The sequence below is a fragment of the Ciona intestinalis genome, unplaced genomic scaffold (assembly GCF_000224145.3).
Source record: "Ciona intestinalis unplaced genomic scaffold, KH HT000060.2, whole genome shotgun sequence".
Lineage (NCBI taxonomy): Eukaryota > Metazoa > Chordata > Ascidiacea > Phlebobranchia > Cionidae > Ciona > Ciona intestinalis.
This window is the reverse complement of record NW_004190382.2, coordinates 1-18,142: the sequence shown is the minus strand read 5'-3', so window position 1 is coordinate 18,142 and position 18,142 is coordinate 1. Positions and strand designations below refer to the sequence as shown.

Sequence of the window (18,142 nt, the reverse complement as noted above, 5' to 3'; positions counted from 1 at the left end):
CTTCCTAACCAAATCAGGTCTCCTGTTTAATTACTTCCATAATAATCAGTAATAACCCTCTGTTCCACCCACAGCGTCCACAACGAACACCTCCAACTACGAGGTTCATCTAAATCCTCGGTCGTCAGTAAATTCCTCGCTGAAGTCACCACCCTACCCACATATGGTACAGAGTGTTACCATATCAAACTAGAAACCAATTCCCCACCCAACACAACAACCAACCAGAGCACAAACAGCCCGACACTGAGCAGGAGGTACCACCTTAATGTGATACTAAGAGTTGGTCCGAGGGGGATCGAGGTTTTGGGCGAGGACAATCAAGAAATTAAAAAGTAAGTCACTTGGTTTTTGTACGCAAAGTTTTATTATTTTAGTTTAAACATAATGAAATAGAACTTCTCAAAGTTGCTTACTGCGCTGTTTATATTGCAAATATAGGCGACGTTTTTTATAAAACGCAGGGGGGGCAAGAGATAATTAAGACTCGCATTTATGTGGATCAAGTTTAACGTATTGGCTTTTGCCACCCCAGCTTTGGCGCCTCTGACTGCAAACTATTATATTTGTAATTCACAAACACTAAGATTAACAAACTGTTTTCAATTCTTTAAAATCCCTTTCAAGGCCATCCAGCTTGCCACGCATTCGGGCAAAATGATTGACATTCATATTTACACCGATGATGGTTCAGTTACCACCATGAACTTTAGGACAGTATCGGAAAGCCACAGTAATGCTTTGTACAGGTGGAGTGTTATATCATGTTTGGGTTTTTATGCAATGTGAATCATTTCTCTTTTTTGATAATTTTCTATATGGTAGCAAACTGTTGGTCTTTTTGTGGGGATTTATCGTAGGTGTCATGTTTTTCAATTTTTGCTAAAATCTGCGGTGACATTGTTAAAATACAGTTACACTCATAGTTGTCAAACATAGGGAACCTCATTGATTAATGTGGTGAATGCAATATACTTTGGCTCTGTTTGTTTGTATAGACACCTAACAGCAGGGTAAAATCTGGTTTATTTTGATGTAACCCCATGGGCACATTCCATATTGTAACAACTAAAATTTAAATGATACCATATCCCCCTATTTATAACAATAAATTTGTATTTTCATTACTTATATTCATAAACCAATAAATTGCAGAATAATAACTGAGATGTTAGCGTTCTACACCTGGGATACCGTTCATTCATCAGTAATGCATCAACATAGTCTCGACTTCAAAGGTCATTTCTTTGCGTTGTTCCGACCCAATGATTCTGACATGGGTAAGTCAATAAACAACACATGTGTTTTGCCAGAATTTTCATTTGTGGTTGTGTCTTAGTGCAAAAAAAGCTCTGTGTTTACTAGGGGTTGCTTTGCAAGAAAGAAACCTGTTTTACATTTATATTTATATTTGTTTGTTAGATTTAAAAAAAAAAAAAAAATAAGTTACATACGTGGTAACTCGTAAGCTGGCACAAGGTGTATGAAACAGAACACCCATGTTAAAAGTTAAAACGACTGTCATTGCTCCGCCATGCGAGTATAAATAAGTTACATTCATAAAAACTCCTTACAAATGTTACAATTATCTAAACCCCTCCTTCTGCATACCCAGGCAAGCAATATGTGTTTGACATCCAACGTACATCGCGTGAGGTGTACGACAACGCACGGAGGATTCTTTACCGTAAACAACAACTTGTACAAAACAACCACAACGAGGTCCATGGCTCCTCCCCCCCAAAGTCCTCCAACATCCCAGAAGATGAAGTGGAGGTCCTCCGGGAGCGTTTATCGATGATCAGTGATGCTCTTACATGCCGCGTGTGTTTGGACGCGGAAATCGACAGCGCGTTTGTTCCGTGTGGACACCAAGTATGCTGCAAGTATTGCGCAGCTAGATGCGAGGTAATTAATAATTAGGCTTGTTGTTGTGGTATGGTTTAAACTGCATATGCTCCAAACCTATTGTTATTTAGGTTCATTTCATGAAAAACATTTCCCAGTAAACACATAGTTGGTTTTGCACTAACATGCAACAAACCACAGAATAGAGTGTGGCAAAACAAGCCCATTTGTTGTGTATTATGCTTTTTTGCTGTGGTGCCAAACCTGGGTTGGCGAGAAGGCAGGCCTACCTGGGAATTTTTGCCACTATATTGTTCAGCAATGATTAGAAACAATGAATTGATTTGTTTTAAACTTTTCATGTGTGTAACTATCCCTGCCTCTCCCAACCTACTATATATTTGGTTGTAGTTAGAGCAACTAATATAATTCAATTTAGATTTAACTTCTATCAAAAATATGGGATTTCTTTTATGTTTTTTTTTCATGTTTTGACACTGAACAGAAACCCATATAATATGCTTATACTAAAATTTTATGCAATTTTGTTTTTTGTTTTTATGCATTTAAACTAATATGAATTATCTTAAACAGAAATGTCCAATATGTCGTCAACATGTTCAAGAATTCCTCACCGTGTTCCACCCGGTGACGAAGGAATTGGTCAACGGGCGACAAATATCTGAATCAACGCCAGAAAATGTAGAGACAGACAATTTAACTGTGGGGTCTACGGGACAAGAGATACAGATAGAGGTCTAAAGGGTTAAACCTGTGACTATTAAATAGATACTGTGCCACTACTACAACATATTTGGATTCTACTGTGAATACTGGTGTTTTCAATGCACCAATACAAGTCTCTCTGGTGATTTCCACTGTCAGCCAGACAGAATTCATTTCATCATTGCTTTTCTAACGTTTTAACAAACTGGTTTACTTTTGCGACAGGGGCGTATTCACTAATTTCTTAAACTTTATTTTTAAACATTTTTTGGAATCTAAAAAAAAAACGCAGTGAAGCATTTTTTTACAAATGGGGTGTCCTTACCCCCTAAACACCCCCTGAATACGCCCCTGTTAGCGACCGCTATGAAACCTCCCCTATTGTAAATAGTTACCACGCGTTGATCGCTGGAAACTCTTGTACAAACGTTTATGATGCCCCTGCAATGCAACGTCAATGCCCTACGTTTTCATTTATTCTTTTACACAATTCCTATCGTTACTTTGTTCATCTTTCGTCCAACTGTTGGACGCCTTTAAAGACTCGCAACTTACTGCGTGGTCTTCTGTTTTCTAAATAAACGATTTACTGGTATATTGGTGTTGTGATTATCTGACATAGTAGGGTTGGGAAGATGGGACACATTTTCATTCTATTTTCTCGTCCCACTTGGTAATAAATAAAGAACATTCAAAGAATTATAAAACCGTATCCCCACGACTCTCATAGACTGCTGTTAATTGTTTAAAACACGATCAGGATATTTGGATATTATATGTTAAAGGTGTCCCGTCTGACCCCACAGTACTATAATAACCACTAGCTTGTCTGTTTCATACATGTCTCCTAATAAGAAAGCATCAATATGTATTAGAATAATAGAGAATACGTCAGCGCATCTTTTATATTTTATTTATCCCCAGTAGTTGGATGCAAATTCTTCATAATTACATTCGTGTCACTCGGATTCGTCTACAAAGTTAAATTATAATTACACAAAACAACAGTAAAGTTAGAACAACCATGAAGATACGCAATGCAATCTACTTACAATCCAACAAGCGCGATAAGTATTCGTTGATATCTGCTGTATCACCCAACCTGTACAAACACAATACTGCAGATATAAAAGGTTGAGGTAAGATGGTCCTAATTCTTTTATTACCCCATTTGGTAGCAGAAAAAAGAATATTAACAGAATTACAGTATAGGGTGGGGAACATTTTCCTTCTATTTTGGGGATGAGACACTTTTTCATTCTATTTTTCTCGTCCCAGTAGAAAACAAAGAACATTCAAGGAATTATAAAACCGTATCCTCGCGACTCCCATAGACCGTTGTTAATTGTTTAAAACAACATCAGGATATTCGGATATTATGTTCTAAAGGTGTCCCATCTTCTCCCACAGTACTTACAACCCTATCCTCACCACTTTAAAAGAGCGTTGTTGGCGTTTAACATACAATTACGTAATACGGTATGTTGCGTGCGAAAGGTATCCCATATTACCCCACATACTCAAACATGGGCCATCTTACCCCACACTACCATACTGCAACTTACCTGCTCCAATCTATTATCGACACAACTCTTTGTCCACTTACACCAACGTTCCTATAAGACAAGTGAGCAACAAACATTCTATACTTCTATAATATACAATAGCGAAGATTAAATTAAATAAAGCAATGAAAAGAGGGGATTGTTTAGCAAATCGAGTCGTTTAAAACACGCTGTGGTTAAAAATACTTAAATAAAAGTGTAGTTGCTAAAGCAAACACTAATTTATTTATAAAAAAAGTAAACATTTCACAAACTAAGATTTACCGTTTCGCTAAATCTCTTGCATTGTAGCTCTCTGTAGTTGACATGAAGTCACACACAAGTATAAGCGCGACGACGAGGTAGATACGTTTCATTTCTATACAACAGGTCCTATAGCAGAGAATGTGTCTTACCAAGCTTGATATGCTTGTCTTTCTAAATAAATTCGAATGATTAAAGCTTATAGCAGTTATAATATAAGGCATATACTCGGTCTATTTGGAGCTGGAATCTTATATTTGCATGTAACCCGTTTCCACAGCGCAGAATAGCATTATAAACGTAAAGGGATAGCGTAATATAACAGGAAACCCGGGAAAACGTGGGAGTATATGAAAGAGCAAAGCGTTTTAACCACCCCGCACGCGTTTCCCATTTGGAAGTGTCTGATTAAGAGAGCTTTTGGGTTTCTAAAATACATTCGTTGTTCTATAAGTGGTAAATGGTATAAGCGGGTCGAGGTGTTTAAAACAGAACACCCGTGTTATAACGACATGTCGTTACCAGCCATACAAGGATAAAAAAGTTATATTGATTTAAGTAACCAGATATTGAAAGACATTTTTATTTGTACTTTACTTTATCTACAGTTGTCCCGAATTTCTAATCTCGGTTGAAACTAAAATAGAAAAACACAGCAAATTAAAATTTACTTTTATAACAATTAATCACCAAGAACACACAAATAAGAAACAAAATATAGTCTAAACAAAGAGATTAAAACCAGATGGTTTTAATCTCTTTGGTCTAAACTTACCCGCAGTTTTGTTATATTAAATTCAATACAGATTCAGGATAATCTGTTTTCTGCTCCCCTAATAGGTACCACCACGCTATTTGATAATTCTCGCGGCAAAATTGGATCTACATATAAACGTGGTTTGCGCTGTAGCTGTCGTACCAGTTTGGTGTGTATGTGGTTACTGTACGGTTAATGTTTTGCGAGTATTGTGGAGCAGAAAAGTATAAGCACGGAAAAAACAATAAAACATGGGAGAAAAGGTTCGTAATTTTACGTGGTTTGTTTTTTCTTTTTAATATTATAAATGTTCGCGAATTTACTGTATTAAAAGTAATGATATAAATCAAAATGTAACTCATTTACATTCGCAGGGCACAGGTAACGGCCGTCGTTATAATATGGGTGTTCTGTTTTATACACCTTGTTTTCTACGAGTTGCCACGTATGTAACTTTGTGGGTAAAATGTTTTTACATGGTATTATAATACTGCACTCTTTCAGTGCTGAACTTTAATAGTTTGTGTAGTAGTTAATGCACAGTAAATGTCTTTGTTTTTATACGTAAACCTTGATTTACAGGAAGAACCAATCGAACTTGAAGAATGCGATTTAGAGAAAGGGGAAAAAGTTAAATTGAATGAAGAAGTTGAACCTGAGGTGGCTTCGCAGAAAAATGGGAGAAGTTGTATAGGGTGAAAATTTTATTCTTGTTTCAAAACGAAAATGTTTCTCCCTGTTGTTAAGAATGGTGCTGCTGATATACCTTGATATTGTGGCTAAATTGCCCGTCGTGTGTTTGTAAGAATTCAAATTATATACGTGGTAATTCGTAAGAGGGCACGAGGTGTATAAAACAGAACACCAATGTTATAACGACTGTTGTTGCCTCGCCATACGAGGATAAATAAGTTACATACGAGGTAATTCATAAGCGGGCTTGAGGTGTATGAAACAGAACACCCATGTTATAACGACTGTTGTTGTAAACAGTTTTCTAAATGCCTGGGAAATGTTATTGAATCTAACAGTCTTAACATATACACATTGTTTTTAGGATTCTTTTGATCCCCGTCCTATTTCTAAAATCATTTTACTCTGAAAGGAAAACTGTCTTCAAATATATTTTCCTTGGCTTGTTGCTTACAGGTAAGAAGTGATTTAAATGTTTCTTAAGTATTGGATTCACGAGGTGTCTTTCAAACATGCACGAACAACGTGAACATAACTGCGTGTTATTGACCATCAAAATTGTTTTGTACCGATGAAGCCTCTAGTGGCCAGCTCCTAGTTGTGGCATCTTTTGGTATTCTAAGTGATAAAAAGAAGTAGCTGTTTGCGTGTATTTTGGATTTTCATTAACTTAAAAGTTAGTTATTTCTTTTACAGGAATAATATATTTTTGCTGTATATGTTCGAGTAAAATATTTATGTATTCTGTGCTGTATAATTTATGTTTGAAAACAAAATAATATTGTCTATAATATATTGTATATATTCATTATAACCAATAGTTATAGCTTATGGGACTAAAAATCTGGCCATAATGGTTATAATCAATATAATGGAGCAACATATCAAATATTTACTCCTTGTTGTAGTAACTGCTTTTCAAATTTAATTTCAATATTATGCTCTTTCTTCCACTTAAATGTAAACATATTTTTAACTGTAAGCGTGTTTTAATTTGTTTGTTCTGTCGCTATATCCTGTCTTTTCATTTAAATATTTTTTTAACTTTCGCTACTGTAATCAAAATGACAAATAAAGTTAATATTAATATTATATTATTACCCCTACAGGTTACATGGTGTATTTCATCATAGCCATAGCTAGAGACCCCCTCGCTGCTAAACCTCTCATCATACTAACACTGGTTATTCTGTTTCTTGTTTTGTACGAGTTGAGGTTCAAGAAGTTATTCTTGTTATTCTTTAAACAAATCAAATCAAAGGTTCATATTAAAAAGGAAACCAAGAACAAGATCACACGGTGGGTTTTAATATTAGCATTTATGGTTTTAGGGTGGTTAGTAATAGTAGGACAATGCCTAGTTCCATTACTTTTAATACAGGTACGGTACACCTATGGATGCACATTACAGAATTTCAAATCCGTGAGATTCGAATCCTACGGGATTCGGTATTCTGTTTAATGACGTCATCACACGTCATCACAGGTCACCTCACATACTATATATTAACAAATTTTGAAACTTATTAATTTTGAAAAAAAATATTTTTGTGTTTGTGGGACTTTCAAGAGTAAACGTTTCGTAACGTCTTTTCATAACCTGCTATACGTTTCATGACGCAAAAACTACCCAATAGTACAATTTTTGATCATTTTACAGCTCATGTTCCAACAAGGCGGGTATGAAAGAGTCAATAAACTGACTTATGTGGGTAAAATTATTTTTTCCTATAAATATAAAAAGATTCGAAATTCTAGATTCGGAATTCTAGATTCGAAATAAAGTATTCTAGGATATCCTAGAATACCTAATTATTCTGTAATGTGCATCCCTAGGTACACCCGCACCTAATTTCAATACTTTGATGCAAAATGTTGCAAATTTATAGCTTATATAAGTCTGGTTTAAATTTAAAATTGTGAAGTACTGTCGAAATATATTTTTTCTTCGCTGATTTGTTTCAACTTTATGCTATCCAGGCATACTACTTCTTTTTTATTTAGTTTTGGAAGGTTTACTTGTAGTATTGTGTGAACAAACCATTCCTTTGTTGTCTGTAACAATCAACATAGCTATAAAAATATTTAATGGAGGTAAATTTATATATTTTTTCGAAAAAATGTTTGCTAAGGTAAACAAAAGCTGTTTTATGCCTTCCCACAAAAGGAAAACACAAACAAAACCTAACACGTTCGTTTAAACCCATTGCCAAAGTCACCACTTTTGCTGGCAGTTGGACTACTTGGTGTTTCCACGACTCTGATAATCAATAACCATATAGTTGTTCTCTGTTTGCCACCACGTAATAAATACCTAACAATCACCTAACTTATAAATAAATATGTTTTAGGTTTCTGCCATATGTTCAGATCTTGATATGTGTTGCTTTCTGTATATGGTTGTTGGTTGATATGATTATAAGGAATCCAAGCACTCTCATATCAGTTGTTGGGTTCATTGTAATACTGGTGGTTTGTATATGTGCTTCTACGCAACCAAAATGTGTAAGTACTCGTTCTATAAATGTATATGTACTTCACTATTTCTATTCTATATGGGTGAGGTCCTACAGTGAGGCATGTCATGGGACCTGGGATTTACGCCAGAGTTGGCACATTACCCCAACATTGTATATGCATATGTCTATACTACATTATTTCTGTTCCATTTGGGTGAGGTTCTATAGTGAGACATGATATGGGAGCTCAGAGTTGGCCCATTATTGGAACATACAGAGTGCAACAACTTATTAGTGACAACTGGGTTGTAGCAATGTTCGTTAAGTGTCTTGCGCAACGACGATATAAGCGTCAAACTGGCTATCTTTGCATTGTTTCTACAATTACATTGGAAACTACATTACCACTGTTTTACTACAGTATGCTGTATTACATATACCCATGTTTGATGTTTCAGTTTATTACATATATATCCGCTCATTATTGCTTGCCACATATTTAATAAAAATTGTTGTTTCCTGCTACGTGGTGTTGCAATCTAAACCACATCCACACTGATAAAACTAATGGAAACCACTGTTTGAACGATCAATGAGAATGAGATTGTAGCGTCTGTTGCAATGTATACTGCTTTCTCATTGGTCTAAACTGGGAAGCTAAAAGCCAGTCATCACTCCCAAAGTCCCCAACCTTATACATTTGTCTTACACTTCTAGCTTAGTGTCATGTATGTCTATGGGTTATGGCTTTAACTTAATGTCTTTTATCTCAATGTTATCATATATAGTGTGGATGTAATGTTAGGGGTTCGTTTTATAGAATGCTTGTCAAATTTTGAAGAGGAGGGTAATTATATGTTTTGCTAAAAAATTAAAAAAGTGGCGCCTAGACCTAATCTATATATACTTGATGCAGATCAACTGGCGACCAGTTATTTGGGGGATTGGTCTTCAATTTATCCTTGGGCTCGTAGTTCTACGCACCAGTGCTGGGTACACTGCTATTAAGTTCATTGGGGACCAGATTGCTACTTTCATGAAATACACTGATAGTGGATCGACGTTTGTGTTCGGATATCTACCAAGCGATCATATCTTCGCTTTCAAGGTTTGAGATTGTATCCTTATGTTGTGAGGATTCTAATTATTAACAACTGCTTTGGCCTTTATGATAAGCGCCTAACATGGGGATGCATGCATACCCTGTATACCCATGTTAGGCGCCTATAATTACATTCATTTAACTTATTTATCCTGGCATGGCGGGAAAACAACCGTCGTTATTACACAGATTTCATACACGTCTGTTTTGCTTATTATATAGTAGACACCAACTATGATGTAACCGAAAAGGTGTTTTTATTAATTTCCACATTCACAATGTCAATATTAGGAATAAGGCCAACATTTTTGTCAGCCATACAAAAAAATACATAAGCCAACAACTGTCGCTGCTAGGGATGCACATTACAGAATTTCGAATCTGTAAGATTCGAATCCTTTTGTATTCGAATCTAATTACGGGATTCGGTATTCTTATTAATGACATCATCATGCGTCATCTCATACACTATATTAAGAATTTTTAAAAGTTAATATTTTTGAAAAAAAAATATTTTTGTGTTTGTGGGACTTTCGAGAGTAAACGTTTTGCAACGTCTTTTCATAGCCTGCTATACGTTTTATGACGCAAAAACTACCCAATAGTACAATTTTGATCATTTTACAGCTCATTATCAAACAAGACTAATATGAGAGACTCAATAAACTGACTTATGTGGGTAAAAATATTTTTTCCTATAAATAAAAAAAGATTCGAAATTCTAGATTCGGAATTCTAGATTCGAAATAAAGTATTCTAGGATATCCTAGAATACCTAATTATTCTGTAATGTGCATCCCTAGTCGCTGCCCTGTGAGGGTAAATACATTCATTCATTTATCAACACCTATTTTTACCGTACAAACTAATATATTTCCACCCACAGGTTCTTCCCATGATCGTGTTCTTTAGCATGGTAACCAACATGTTGTTCTACGTTGGTTTAATGCAATGGTTCATCGCAAAACTTGCGTATCTCACCCAAATCACATTGGGAACATCTGCCATTGAATCTGCAGTGGCGATCGCAAATATATTTGTGGGAATGGTAAGTCAGAAGTTGGGTTTTTAACTTTTTATTTTAAATAATGATTTAAGTGAAGTTGTGATGTGGCAAATAATAAGTTTTGTATTTATATAAATATAATATATATCAGACAGCACATATAAAAATATATATGAGAAAAATGAATATATGTTGTCCGACATATAAGTCCTGAAGAGATCTTCTGGCATTTTTTTTTCTAATCTTGAAGGGTCATTTATATTTTCCATTCATATTACTACTGTTTTGGTTAAAAGAATACTCAATATCTTTCTTAAGATTTTCTGCCTCTGTTCTACCGTACCTTAATATACAGCCTAAAAGAAAAAAAAAACAAATACCTTAGATTTTATTTATTAATGTTTTTTTACTTAAAAAATGTTTTTATAGTAATATATATAATATATTCGCTATAATATTGTAAAATTACATATATTACAATTAAATTTAAATTTATCTTAAACTAACCAGACAGAAGCGCCCTTGATAGTACGTCCGTACCTTCCTGAGTTAACCAAAGCTGAGATCCACTCCGTTCTCACCACTGGGCTCGCTTCAATCTCATTCTCCGTGTTTGGGGTCTACATTGGGTTCGGGGTAAGTGGTGTTTTGTTGAATTAACTTTTTAATATTTTTTTTATTTTTAATTATAAAATTATGAAATTGTCAAATAATTTTTGGAAATCTTTACTTAAAGCAGAAGTTTTGGTGCTGTTACCAACATGCATAGCATTGATAAAATATAGGTAAATAGCTTTTCTGGTAAACAACACGAGTTTTATTATTCTAACAATTCAAAATTTTCTAAAATTTTTTCCCTAATATCACCTATGTATGCAGCTAAAAAAATAGAGGGATGGGGGGTAAAAAAAACTGTTTTAATTAATATTTTTAATTTTTTTTATAATAAAAAGTGGGGGGTCATGACCCTCGAAATCCCCCCCAGCTGTGCAACTGCATGCGCCCCCAACATTCCCCTGCATCAGAGGTTGATGTTAACTCGTAAGCTGGCACGAGGTGTATGAAACAGAACACCCGTGTTGTAACGACTGTCCTTGCGCCGCCACACGAGGATAAATAAGTTTCATACAATTAAGATAGAACTCATATTGGATGCCTTGAACAATTGTTGATATTTACCACAGGTCGATGGCGTCCATCTGCTCACAGCATGTGTAATGTCGGCACCAGCAGGATTAGTAGTATCTAGGTTGTTGTATCCTGAGGTGGAGAAATCTAAGTTCATGAACACGGGATCCCTTGCTCTGTCTGCGGGGTAAGATGGTTTTATTCAATTTAGTAAACCATCAAGTGTATAAGGTTTTAGTTTGAGAATGCTTGATTCTATTTGGATTTGGGCTATTTCGGGTGAAATATATTTATCTGCTATAGAAAACTCTTTTTTTTTGTCTGTTTCGTATTTTTTCTGTGTGTAAAACCTGAGTCCTGACAAACAATAAATTAAATTAGTTTTTATACGATTGTGTTTTTAACTATGCCTCGACTCTCCTGTGTTTTCAAACGTTTGGTGCATATGATGACACAGTTAATATTGTTGAACTTGTAGAACAAACCGCAACATAGTGGAAGCAGCAGCAGCTGGAGCTTCCATGTCAATCAAACTCGTCGCAAATATCGGAGCAAATTTGATCGCTTTCCTTGCGTTGCTTGCTTTTATTAACGCAACGTTGCACTGGTTTGGGGCGTTTGTTGGAATCCCTCAGCTGTCTTTTGAGGTGGGGGTTGTGTTATGTGTGAGGTTCTATTCTATATGGGTGAGGTTTTACAGTGAGGCACGCGATGGGACCTGGGACCTGGGATTTAGGCTAGAGTTGGCCCATTACCTCAACATTGTATATGCACATTTTATTCTATATGGGTGAGGTCCTACAGTGAGGACTTATAGAATAGATCTTTACTTATATATTCCTTAATGTTTAAATTTGTATATTTATTAAAAACGTTTATTACAAAACGTTTATTATACCTGGTAACAACAACAGCAAAACATTCATTCACCACCAGGTAATCTGCAGCTACCTTTTCATGCCCGTGGCTTTCCTGATGGGAGCTGATTGGGAAGATTGTTTCCTCGTTGGTCAGTTATTTGGCATGAAGACTTTCCTTAATGAGTTTATCGCATACGAAGCGATGAAACCATTTATCAACAACAGATTGAACCAAAATGTTGTCCCCAAGTTTATCAATGGAACCATACAGTATATGTCGGTATGTATGGTGTTCTATATGTATGTTGTGGTATATAGGTGCCGAACTTTTAAAAGCTAGGGTACACATAATTTTAAAAGTAAAAGTTAATGTCGGTGAAATCATGAACATTTTTGTTCTTGTCACAATATTAGCTTTCATTTGAAAAATAGACCGATCATTGCACTATCACCACTGTATAGTGTTTGTTTCAAACCTGTTTGTAAGATTTTAAATTGTTAATCCATGTATAGTGGATTAGTGGGTACTCCAGTTATTTTCAAGTAATATAGACACCCATGTTAGATGCCTATGGATATTGTATATGGGTGAAGTTAGTTGGATTTAGCAATTAGGGAGACATCACCCTAAAAATTATTAATCTTTCAACCTCTCCTCTGGTGTGAAAAACATAGTGTATTTCTTTCTTCCCTAATAAAGTCTAGTAGGATGGCAGACGAAATATTGGAAATACACCATGCGTTTAATACCAGATAAGCCGTTAAAAGATTATTACCATTATGATAGCAAAAGTAACAGAATAACCTAAAACTGGTTATAAATCAAATTTGTTTTGCAAAATCCCTAATTCAGTGTTAAAGGATGGTCATGCAGTTTTATTTTTTGAATAACGTGTTTACTTAAATTTTTTTTTTTTTTGAGTTTATAGTTTTTTCAAAAACTTTAATCGGCTTGTTGGTTCACAGGAGAGATCGGAAATGGTGGCCATTCATGCATTGTGTGGTTTCTGTAATGTCAGTTCACTTGGTATTATTATTGGTGGTTTAAGTAAGTGGCTTGTGACTTGTTTATTTTTTAATTGTATTCTATGTTGCTTTTGCTATCAGGCTTAATTTTTTATAATATAAGACTTTTTTGGGTCCTACATAAAAACGTTTTTTCCTAATGTTTGGTCTGCTATATTTAGCATGACTTCATCAGGGTTTAACACTACAATAGTAAGCATGCGATAACAATAAAACAAAGGTAAAACGTCTTGCCGAAGGGCAAATGAAAAGTTAGAATAAAAATAACGTTGTTATACCAGAGGACCCAAAAGGTTTATTTTACGTTTTTAAGTGATACTTAGATCGTGCTGATTTTGTTTAGGAAGCAATTGCCTATTTCATGATTCTTTAACTTCTAAAGTTAATTTGTATTTCAACCCCAGGTGTTCTGATGCCAAACAAAAAGAAAGATTTAGCCGAGATGTCGGTGCGAGCCCTTATGGGTGGGATGATTGCTTGTTGTATGACGGCTTCTATATCAGGTTAGCTAGGTTTAATATAATGGGTTGTCTAAATTGTCAGCCATACAACAAAAACAATCACCCACAAAGTTACATACGTGGTAGCTCGTAAGTGGGCACGAGGTGTATGAAACAAAACACTAGTGTTATAACGACTGTTAATGCAATTAAGACAATTAAATTTTGACCACTTACTACTTAGTGTCCTACCGAAAGCCAATACACTCACAATAATAACAGCGCCAAGCCTCGAACCTGCAACCTTTGGTTATAGGAAAAAGCTTAACTTCCAGCCATGCCCCACTAAAACTTAATATTTTACATAATAGCCAACCCACCACCAAACTTTGTTTTACAGGAATGTTATTTGTTGAACCCATCTTGGCATCTACTTCCAATATGACAGCCACCCCTTCACCATGAAGTTACAAACATATTTTTACCTTCCCTGCTTAGTGGTTTCCACTCCTTCTACACTCCATCATACACAACTTTTTATACTTTCCTACTTTGCTTGAAGCATTGTGTACATAAGTCCACTGCCATTATTTCAATCATGTAGCATCTGATACACAAGTGCCTTAGATATCAAGACAACTCCTTTGAGTATTCTTTGTTTTCTACAAAATGGGACAACAAAAAAAATTCAAAACATGGACCATCTTACCCCAACCTACTGTATTGCACCAGATAGTATTTGCAATGTATTGAAACAACAACTGCTGGCTTCATTTGGAAAATCTTTAACTTCTAATTCTTCTACATTCCTTACCTTGTTACTCAATGAAGCATCCGTGGTTTGTTACGAATATATATATAAATAGTATGCCTCCTGAAATAAACCTACAACGAGGAAATTAATGCCTATGTTTGAAGCCGACCCTACGATGCCTCTCAAGATTTAGTTCTTACTTTGCGAAAACGTTCTGTGTGTTTGAATGAAACTACAATGTACATTGAAAGAGTATCAACCCAAGCTGAAGTATTTATCTTGTCATCCCTGGAAGCCAAACCTGCTATACACCTCCCTGTTGCTTGAAACTTTTCCACATCTGGTCAAAACCGCTGTTATTCTGCTGCTCATTCCGTTCACATTCATCTACAGTTCCCCTTTTTATAATTTATTGTGTGCTTCTCTTTCATACAAGCAACACTAGGATGTCCCCCCCACTCCTACTGGCCCTGTTACATATTAAACCATTAACCAGCTGAACCATCCATTCCTTCAACATGAAGCCCCATACGTGTCCTTTGATCTTACGTTCCATTTACATTCAACTACAACCCACTTCGCCCCCTCATTTTAATTTTACCGCGTGCTTCTCTCCCAGACAAGTCTTGCAAGATATCTCCTTCTCTTACTGGTAGTTTCACATAATGAACCATCCAGCAATTCCTCAAGTCCCATTTTTTAACCCTTTGTCTGTCACCATGTTCCTCCCCTACTAATGTTGTGTTTGTGGATGTGCGGAGTCTTTTGTTTTTTCCGCTGCTAGTCCCTGCATGTTTTAATGCGACGACAAATCTCCATTTTTGCTTTATACCAGCTCTGGTTTTCCTTTCAGACTCTTAGACCAACACAACGATATATTTCCACTTTCCCCTTTTACATATTAAACCATTAACCAGCTAAAACCACCCAGAAATTCAGCATGAAGTCAAATACATTGCCCTTTGGTCGGTACCATGTTAATCCAGAAAGCCAAACTACTCTGCCTGTCAGGACTCTTACTGCTCATTTTGTTAACTGTTCTGTTTATACCACTGCTGTTAAGTTCATTCATGAAGCATCTTAGAAAAGTTACTTGAATGTAACTACCACCACTCCAACCTATGAGAAGATTCTCTAACAGTATGTTGGAAACCAAACTACACAATGCCTCTGGAAATTTCTTTAAAAAAAATTGTTGTTCTGTTTATAACTCTGCTATATATTGAAGCATCTTGTACACAAGTTCCGTGAAGATAAAAGCTTTTAGTGTTACTGTAACTGTTAAGCAGACCATGTAATGGAAAGATACATTTCTTAGTAGTTTATTCACGTTAAGCCTGATTAATCCTTGAATCTTCCAAGAATTCACCATGGACTTCATAAGACATGAACCTACCACATCATTAGAACCCTGTGGGCTCTCACCCATGTAAATTGTTCTGTAGTTCTTACTTTCTTATCCCTGGATTTCAAACTACAGTTGCTGTAATGCTCGTGAAAGGGCCCTTTAATCTGCCTGTGAAAGGGCCCTTTTAATCTCTACCTATGTTCAGGAAAATTATCCGAAACCACTTTAAAAGGCCCTGTTGTATGAAGCCTTTCGTTTTTTTGCTTGTTCCGTTTGTTCTAGTGTGTTGGTTCGTAGCTTTGCTTTGCCAGGATTGCTTTACTCGTTCAATATGTTCCATAATTGAATGTATAAAGAGACAAAACAACTTTGAATGAATGGATTGTATCTGATTGTTGCTTTGGTATGTTAGTCTTATTTATCTGCAAGTATTGCATCAGTTATCCCATCGACGGTAGGTTACAACAGAATTTGATACATTACTGCGTTGTAGGATGGATACCATTGATTAGACAATGATATTCCATATTTTTTAATCCTGTTTTAATAATTAGCAAAAACGACATGGGAGGATTCAGTTTTACATATTCTTTTTTTTTGCAACCAAATTGGGATGATAAAATAGAATTAAACATTAGGCTTTCCAACCAACGAAATATTATTTTATCCCGGAGGTATTTGTTTATTCACTTAATAGCAGACTGGTGTTAGTAACCAGGGTAGCGAGAATACAGTTATATAATTCTGTAACTGTTCTTTATTTACTACCAAATGGGACGGGAAAAAAATGAAAACAGTTCCGTGTGGAGTGTGCCCCAAAGATTATGGATTTGAAGCCCCATCTGCAAGTCATTTTTTACATTTGGCCTTATTTATTATAAGCAACATTGTAGCCAAAGCAATAAAGACGGAGATGGCAAGACACAACGAATGTTAGGAAGTGTACAAGTTATATGGTAGGGGGTAAGATGGGACACAACTACCACGTAATATCGCTTATTTACTAATCATATTTTCAACAATTAACAACTCTTCTTATATGAGTCAAGGATACGGTTATAAAATTATAGAAATATTATTTGTTTACTATCAATGGGACGAGAAGCACGGATGAAAACGTGTCTCATCTTACCCCATCCTACTATACACTTATACAGTATCGGAATATTTGGATATTATGTGCTAAAGGTGTCCCATCTTCGCCCACTCTACTGTATATTGAAGATATCTTAGTCTGTATGTATTATCCAAGAATTAGATGTTCAAAACAACCCTCGGTGCAGATTTGTTGCTGGATTTGTTCGAACAACGATTGGTCTAACCCGTCGAAACCTCTTTCTGCGATTACCAGGTTATCTGGTTCGCCAGCGATGTCCATTAACTGTCGTCTGTTGAGGCGGCCTTTTGGTGGGACAACACCAATGGCGTAAACCTGAGGGAGAAAACAACTTCGTTTATACGAGTTAGTAGGATATATAGTAGGTTTGGATGAAATATTTTAAATTCTTTATACAGTAGGGTGGGGGAATACGGGACACCTTTTACCTCTATTTTCTCGCCCCGTTTAGTAGTAAACAAAGAACATTCAAAAAATTATAAAACTATATGCCCATGACTCCTATTGACCGCTGTTAATTGTTTAAAACACAATCAGGATATTTAGATGTTTTGTGTTTAATTGCGTGTCCCCATAGACTTTAAACANACCACACGTCACATCCGATAGCGATCTGCAACATGCAACCTCGACCTTAATACTTAGTCATCACNACACACATATGTGAACTATATGCACTTCCAGGAACTCGGCTTCACATTTCCGCCCACACATAATCTTCTTATCTGACCGCATGCTGTATATAAGTTGTAGGCTTGCCCGACCATTTATTTTAATCGCGTTTCTTGTCAATAGGTTGTTGTTCCTTATGCAAGACACTTAACCGAATTGCTCAACTCCCAATGGTCACTCAAGGGGGGAAATTGTTTGAAAAATAATCACCCACAAAGTTACATACGTGGTAACTTGAAGCGAGCACGAGGTGTATGAAACAGAACACCCTTGTTATAACGTCTGTCGTTGCCCCGCCATGAGAGGATAAATAAGTTACATACGCGGTAACTTGAAGCGAGCACGAGGTGTATGAAACAGAACACTCGTGTTATAACGACTGTTGTTGCCTCGCCATG

At 35.9% G+C, this 18,142-nt stretch overlaps 3 protein-coding genes across 3 annotated transcripts in view; 2 read left to right on the top strand and 1 right to left on the bottom strand.

Annotated features, from left to right (window-relative positions):
- Positions 1 to 3,169, top strand: part of LOC100185567 (E3 ubiquitin-protein ligase MYLIP) — a 6,913-nt gene extending 3,744 nt beyond the window's left edge. Inside the window, exons 7-8 of the mRNA XM_009862887.3 lie at positions 1,616 to 1,908; positions 2,443 to 3,169. Of these exons, the coding sequence (XP_009861189.1) occupies positions 1,616 to 1,908; positions 2,443 to 2,610 (461 nt within the window). The 3' untranslated portion in view covers positions 2,611 to 3,169. The remainder of the gene's footprint in view (positions 1 to 1,615; positions 1,909 to 2,442) is intronic.
- Positions 3,170 to 3,463: 294 nt separating this feature from the next.
- Positions 3,464 to 4,658, bottom strand: LOC100177700. The gene is made up of 4 exons (XM_018815287.2): positions 4,404 to 4,658; positions 4,140 to 4,190; positions 3,627 to 3,676; positions 3,464 to 3,547 (listed from the first exon to the last, which is right to left on the bottom strand). Exons 1-4 carry the CDS (start codon positions 4,604 to 4,606, stop codon positions 3,534 to 3,536), a joined length of 318 nt encoding a protein of 105 aa, XP_018670832.1. The 5' UTR covers positions 4,607 to 4,658; the 3' UTR covers positions 3,464 to 3,533.
- Positions 4,659 to 5,255: 597 nt separating this feature from the next.
- LOC100175376 (solute carrier family 28 member 3-like) lies at positions 5,256 to 16,334 on the top strand. The gene is made up of 14 exons (XM_002119857.4): positions 5,256 to 5,402; positions 5,722 to 5,834; positions 6,197 to 6,288; positions 6,942 to 7,131; positions 8,184 to 8,337; positions 9,208 to 9,399; positions 10,280 to 10,441; positions 10,910 to 11,035; positions 11,584 to 11,714; positions 12,006 to 12,174; positions 12,464 to 12,667; positions 13,354 to 13,435; positions 13,818 to 13,916; positions 14,254 to 16,334. The coding sequence occupies exons 1-14, from the start codon at positions 5,391 to 5,393 to the stop codon at positions 14,316 to 14,318; spliced, it is 1,791 nt and encodes a 596-aa protein (XP_002119893.1). The 5' UTR covers positions 5,256 to 5,390; the 3' UTR covers positions 14,319 to 16,334.
- The last annotated feature ends 1,808 nt before the right edge of the window (positions 16,335 to 18,142 follow it).